This window comes from Chionomys nivalis, chromosome 3 (assembly GCF_950005125.1).
Source record: "Chionomys nivalis chromosome 3, mChiNiv1.1, whole genome shotgun sequence".
NCBI classification, from domain to species: domain Eukaryota; kingdom Metazoa; phylum Chordata; class Mammalia; order Rodentia; family Cricetidae; genus Chionomys; species Chionomys nivalis.
The window spans coordinates 89,054,996-89,062,227 of NC_080088.1; the positions used below are offsets into that span (position 1 = coordinate 89,054,996).

The 7,232-nt window shown below is 46.4% G+C and overlaps 1 protein-coding gene across 1 annotated transcript in view; it reads left to right on the plus strand.

Moving 5' to 3' along the window:
• The window catches only part of Baiap2l1 (BAR/IMD domain containing adaptor protein 2 like 1), a 101,781-nt gene that overhangs the window by 92,309 nt on the left and 2,240 nt on the right, over positions 1-7,232 (plus strand). The window contains exons 12-13 of the mRNA XM_057764403.1: positions 164-356; positions 7,149-7,186. Coding sequence (XP_057620386.1) covers positions 164-356; positions 7,149-7,186 — 231 coding nt within the window. The remainder of the gene's footprint in view (positions 1-163; positions 357-7,148; positions 7,187-7,232) is intronic.

Here is a 7,232-nt window from a genome sequence, read left to right on the forward strand (position 1 = left end):
ATCTGGAAGAACAGTCAGTGTTCTTAACTACTGAGCTATCTCTCTAGCCCTGACACATCCTTACTACGGTTAATAGTCTTGGCCATGGGATGTTTGGGTCACATGTTTGGGGTGCAAGTGGCATGACCTCATCTAACTTGGCTTCCTAACCTTTGGCTTTAAGCTCTGCACCAGTGAGAAGCATCAGTACTGTGGACCTGACTGAGAAAAGCAGTGTTGCCATCCCACCTCCTGACTACCTGGAGTGCCTGACCATGGGAGCCACCTCAAACAAGAGAGCAGATGCTCCCAAGACAACTACTACTTCTACTTTCAAAGCCCCAGTGTCCAGACCAGATGCCACACCCACGTCTCCTGTGAGTGCTGACCAGAGACCCTAGCTCTGTTCATGGCTGATGGGGGATCAGAGCATGGGGTTCTCTTCTTCAAAGACACATGCTCTCCCCAACTCCCCAAGTCTAAGCCTGCTTTCTTGCCTTTTTACTTTATCTTGTTCAGGACAATTGAACTGTTTGTTTGCTGGGTCTTTTTGGAACTTTCATGTCTCCTTGCTTTTGCCTTAGTCTTTTATTTTCAATCCTCTTCCTCTGCATTTTGTTCCTTTCCTGTTGTTTTCTGAAAAGGAGAGTGGCTAAGCTTTAAAATAGGGACTTTGTGCTGGCCAATGTGCAAACATTGTCTTTAATCCTTAACTGATCCTGAGAAGGAACGTGGAGGGTTTGGTCTCCTAGCCACCTCTTTGCCCTTGGCAACTGCAGGTGGTCTACAGAGCACCTGGCACAGTGTGGGCTCTAGACAAACAGGTGAGGGCCCTGCTCCTTTGGAACTTAGATCCTAGTGCTTGGAAGCAAATAAAAAACCCAAACAGGCTAAAAGCCATGCTGAGAATGAAAATAGGGGCGGTACTAATGGATAGGGCGGCATCCTGGATGGATGTGACAAGTTAAATTTGCTTAATTCAGCATCACAAGATAGAGCCCTGAGAAAGGCGGAAAAAGAAGAATCACTCAGAATGGGGAGCTGGGCCTAGGCCTCCAGGGATTCCACTGAGAGCAGCATGCTGGAATGGCCTTCAAACTGCCTGAAGAGAGCTGGGCTTCAGTGAGTCTAGGTTGTAGGGGGCAAGACCTTCAGCCAGAGCTTGTTGAGAAGCAAAGGCAGCCTGCATCTGAGAGTCAGCCCTTCTGTCCCAAATGCAGGGTACTTACAGAACAACAGGTATCATGGGACAGTATATGTGGTTATGGTCTCTCTGAAGTGACATTCAAGCTGTGACAGGAAAGAGCCACTGTGCAGAAGTTCCTGGAGATGTTTGTGAGGCAGAGAGCAGAAAGTTTAAACATTGTGTGCGATGTCCATACACAGGGAATGGAGCTAGGGGGTGGTGACTGGACTTCCTCCTGATGTTCCTCTCCAGTGGAGGCAGAAGAGGAAAAGACGGAGAAAGGATGGCTGAGAGTCAGATGTACCCAGGCTAAGAGCTTGTGCTTCCTCAGTGTCCGGGGAGAAGGCAAGGCAGGCGCTGACTTGGCCAGTGTGTCCTACCTAGGTTTCTGGTTGCTTACTTAATGGTGAAAGAGGATGATCATCAGCTGCTGTGGTGGGTCCAGGTATCAAGCAGGTTGACAAAGTAAGTGTGCAGAGTGAGTTCGTGTACACCACAGGAAAGCAGGAGGTGGGCCATACCATGCATCCATTAAAGCTGCTGGCAGTGATTGGAAATTGTCACTGTGCTTCTCAGATGCTCAAGTTCAGATGAGAAGTATGATCATGTGTAGAATCATGTATAGCTTATTGATGGCATACATTCTGAGAAATGTATCTTTGGAAGTCTTACTGACTGCAAACTCAGGACATCATACAGTCTATCGTCACAGGAGAGGGCTCAAGCATGACCAAATGGTTGGGAATTAACTGAGGTCATAGTACTGGAGTGGAAGGATTGGGGAGTCGGGGGTGTTTGTGAAGGCATGACTATGGTTGCCGAGACTGTGATCCATACCGGCTAAGGAGGCTCCCTGGGATGTGAATGGGATGGGGTGGTAGCAGGTGTCTCTTTGAAAACAGCATGGAGAAAACTGGAAGGAGGCTGAGGAGTGAGTGGCAGGGAATAGGAAACAGAGCTAGACTCTCGGGAGGATGAGCAGCTGAAAGTGTGTGCACCGCAGCTGAAAGTGTGTGCACCGCTGCAGCACAGCCAGGTGGAACCAGAGCCTGCCCAGCTTGTGTTCACCACGTTTTCCTCACTGACCCTTCCCCAGTGTTCCTCTTGCAGCAGGTACAAGTGAGTCCACGCCTCTTCTATCTACTGCTTGTCTTCCTGTTAGGTTTTACAGTTGTAGGATCCTTTCTGTAGAGCATGTGTGTATACTCCCCATCTCTCAGAAGGGGTGCAATTCCACAGTTCGTCCACAGCAAACACCAATTACAAGGTAACTTTTGTTCAGCAGTACATGGTGCACAAATGCGGATCTCCCAGCACCACTCAAAAATATAACAGGATAAACCCTGTCTCGAAAAACAAAAAAAAAAAAAAAAATATATATATATATATATATATATATATATATATATATATATATAAGGATGAATTTGGTTTGGTTTTCTGAAAGCTAGAAAAATATTAAAGGAAATATGTATATTTCCAGGATATGATTAACACCCAGTTATATTTATTTTTTATACAGATTTAAGTAAATATAGATACAAGGATGGATGATAGCTATTTTCACCTTCTGACCCAACCTGACACCCACACATAGTGGGATCACAGCATTTCTCCTCCCGCAACCAATTGAGCTGCTGCTCCTGGACCCTGCTGTGAGCTGGCCTGGCTAGATCCAATGGTGAAATGGGTTACAGGGCCGTGGGAAATGGAGGAAAGGGGGAGGACAGAAGAATGACAGCCACTTCCTAGGTCTGCAGTGGATTGAGAAACAGAGCTGTAAAGCTCTGTTTATCAGTACAAGGAGGGGAAGGGAGCTGGGAGCTCTGACTGATAAGGCACATTCCACTTCTCCGCTGTTTACCAAGGACCTGATAGGGTACAGGATTGCCTTTCTGATCCAAAGGATAATGGAAAATACCAGCTAGTAAAAGTCAAGTCACTAGAAAATAATGGGGAGGTAGCTCGGTTGTTAGAGAGCTTGCGTGGACTGAATAAAGCTGTGGTTCCATCTTCAGCATGGTTAGCCTGGGTTGCGGGAAGGGGGAGGGGCAGGCACTAGGCTTTCAAAATCCAAAGGTGGAAATACTTCCGTCTCCCTACCCAGGCTTAAATCCCACTAAGGATGTTTACTTTGCCTTCTCTTAAAACAGAGATGGAGCCGAGCGGTGGTGGCGCACGCCTTTAATCCCAGCACTCGGGAGGCAGAGGCAGGCGGATCTCTGTGAGTTCGAGACCAGCCTGGTCTACAGAGCTAGTTCCAGGACAGGCTCCAAAGCCACAGAGAAACCCTGTCTCGAAAAAAACCAAAAAAAAAAAAAAAAAAAACAGAGATGGACCATAACCCCTACATAAATGCAAAGAGCTTCCCAGTTACAGGGTGAGATTAGATGATGGGTTTGTACTGTTTTTACCACTCACAGAAAGAACAGACACTTCTTGAATATTCCAAGATCCTATGCATACCACAGAGAGAACTGCCAATCTTCCACTGACTCTGCCACCAACTCAAACCAGGAGTCCTAGGAGCACAGCTAGGGGAAGCAAAAGGACCCCTGCCATCAGCAACAGAGTAGTGCTGCTTCAAAGAGGGTATCTAAAGGAGCAAGGGCAATGGCCATTTTGGGTTTGGGAGAAGCTTCCTGAATACACCCTGTTCAGATGTTCCTGGATTTTTGGGGTGGTGGTGATGTCCTGCATCACCTAATTTATGGCACATCTAGCTTAGTGAGCCAGCATACTGCAGAGTGCCTGAAGCTGCGTCTCAGCAGTAACTCCAGGATCCCACGGGAAGGGGCTGTAACACATATCACCAGTTCAGGAAAAAACTGTATCCCAAATTCACTGTAGTTTTCATGCCACTGAAAGCAATCACGCCAAACCGCCTTAAGTCTGGACTTGTCTATGTTGGATTTCCAAGTAAACACTTTATTTTTTTATTTTCTCTGCTCCCTCCCCCTCTACCCTCTCCCATGGTCCCCATGCTCCCAATTTACTCAGGAGATCTTGTCTTTTTCTACTTCCCATGTAGTTAGATCCATGTATGTCTCTCTTAGGGTCCTCATTGTTGTCTAGGTCTCTGGGATTGTGAATTATAGGCTGGTTTTTCTTTGCTTTATAAGAAAGCTACTTATAAGTGAGTACATGTGATAATTGTCTTAGTCTGGGTTACCTCACTCAATATAAGTAAAACACTTTATTAAAGGATAACGTACACATGTGCATGAACACATAAGAATAACACATAGAACTTTTTTTTTCACTTTTTTAAAAACAGAGTCATAGGGGCTGGAGAGATGGCTCAGTGGTTAAGAGCACTGCCTGTTCTTCCAAAGGTCCTGAGTTCAATTCCCAGCAACCACATGGTGGCTCACAACCATCTGTAATGAGGTCTGGTGCCTTCTTCTGACCTGCAGACATACACACAGACAGAATATTGTATACATAATAATTAAATATTTTTTAAAAAAACAGAGTCATAGAGTCCACACTAGCCTCAAATTTGTTTTGTAGCCAAGAATGACCTTTAATTTCCAATCCTCTTGCCTCCACCTCCACAGTGCTGAGGTTACAACTTGGTGTCACCAAGGCCAGTTTTACAGTGCTAGTAGTGGCTCCCGGGACCTAGTGCATGCTAGACAAACACTCTACCACCTGAACAGTATTCCTACATCTTTTTTGGGGAGTGGGTAGGGGAACTGAGATATGATCTCATTATGTGGCCCAGGGTGGCCTTGAACTCTTCTCTCTTAGCTTTTCAAGTACTGGGCATATGGGTGTTGGATACCACACCTGCCCTTAAAATGAATTTTCTTGAAGTGATTTGTCCAATCAGCAACAGATTAACAAACAACATTCTCAGATCCTCTGTGCATGCCCCACAGTTACTGTTTTTCCTCCAAGACTAGGATCCCCATGTCGTGGCACTGAGGTCTCTCATAAGGACAGAATGGATGGAAATCAAGAGCTATTCTGTTGGACTTTTGGGCATTTTTACTTGGGGCTATGAGAGGCCTGTCCAGAGTATGTTGGTATCTAGGGCCACATGGACACACTTTACTTTCAACGATTTGCCGTGCTTGTTTCTCTGACTTAGTGTGCTGAGTACTGAAGCATCCTGGCTCCTTAAAGGGCCACTGAACTGGTAGTTCTAGGAGGGCTAACCACAGGCGATGTCAGGTAGAGAGCTTTCTGGTTTCCAGTCAAAGATATGATGCTGTCCTCCTCACAGTCACACAGGATAGGACAGTGTTTTGTCCAGGAGTGTCCAATGGGAAAGTTAGGTAGCCTGTTGCTGCAAGGCTGCTCTTCTGGTCTGACTTCTGGGTGCCAAGAGGCCCCTTGCAGACCGGCTGTTGCCTGGATTGCTGCTCCAGGCAGTCCAATCATGCCAGCAATTTGAGCAGGCAACTGGCAGGACCTCCTGATGCTCTTTAAAAAGAAATCATAAATTGGCTCTTAATCATCCCTATCATAAGAAGTTACATCAGAAATGACTGTCCAGAGACCTGCTAAAGAAGCTGAGTGCCCTGCAGGAAGAAATCACTTTTACGCCACTTCAAGCCTGATTAAGATGTGCCAAGCCAGGCAGTTGCTTTGTGCTTGTGATGAGTATACACTGAGTCCTGAGCTAGATGACTGTGCTAGGGGAGCCTGCCCCTGCCTGATAGAATATCCGCTCACTATGAAAGCGATGCTGCCCTGCAGGAGGCCTGGCTCAGGACCTCAGCCTCAGAACTCGCATTAGAAAATGAGTTGTTTGCTTTGAACCTACATGTGCCCAAGACTGCCTGGGAAGCTTTCTAGGCACCTGAAGACAGCTCTGGTGCTTAAGATGATATTCTACTGCCCTCTGCTGGGCAGTGCTCGGCCAGTGCTCTCTTAGAGGAAGGACAGGAAATTTGAGACTGCAAGATTTTTAGAATTCTGGAAAAGAGGTACAGACACATCAATTCCCCAGCCAACACCCTAAAGATGTATTGGAGGGAGGTGGTATAAGTGACCTGCTGTGAAGCTCAGACCCACACATCTGCAGGATTTGGGTAGGTCCTCAATTTAGAACCCCCCCACCCTTGTCTCCCTGCTTCCCTGGGATTGAGCTAAGTGTGCTACAAAGCCACACCCCAGGTTGTCAGATGGCCAGCTCTAGCAGTCTCCCAAACCAAATTTGCTATTACTTTCATGTCATCATTGAAGATTCCACTCCAAAAATAAAGGCATGGGGCAGGGGAGGCGAGTGGAGGGGGAGCCCACAGTCACTAATACCATACTATAGCTTGGGTCTGAAACACATCTGTGTTTTCCTTTCATGCCACAGTGCTGTTGCTCAGTTTAGTTTGGTATAATTTGGTAAGATCTGAGTTCCTTTGAGCATTCAGGATGTTCCATGCTGACCTGTGTGAGCACTGCTGCCATACTTCAAGGCACTGCTTTACTTCACTTTCTGACACACAAAAGGCCCTTGACAATCTAAAACATTTCCTCTTCTTCACTTCTTTGGAAATAATTTAGACATCAGGAGATGCTTTTAAACATGAATAGCTTTAAAGATTTACTTTTATTTGTCTACATGTATGTTTGAACACGAGTACAAATTCAAGAAGTCAGATGCCCTGGAGGTGCAGGTGCATGTGAGCATTTGTATAGGGACTGGGAACTGACTTCAGGTCCTCCACAAGAACAGCATCCTTCAAGCCGGGTGGTGGCGGCGCACGCCTTTAATCCCAGCACTGGGGGGGGGGAGCAGAGGCAGGCGGATCTCTGTGAGTTTGAGGCCAGCCTGGTCTACAAGATCTAGTTCCAGGACAGGCTCCAAAGCCACAGAGAAACCCTGTCTCGAAAAAAAAAAAAGGAACAGCATCCTTCACTGATAACTATCCCCAGCTCCACCGGGGGCTTTAAATCTAACTTTGCATGTCTTTATCAGTGGGTCTTATAAAAATGTTCCAATTTCAATCCTTCCATAATCTCTTGTCTTTTCCAGAGTGATGCAAATGGGACTGCAAAGCCACCATTCCTCAGGTATGTATAACCTAGTCATGAAGTCAGTGTAATGTTGCGTGCTCCA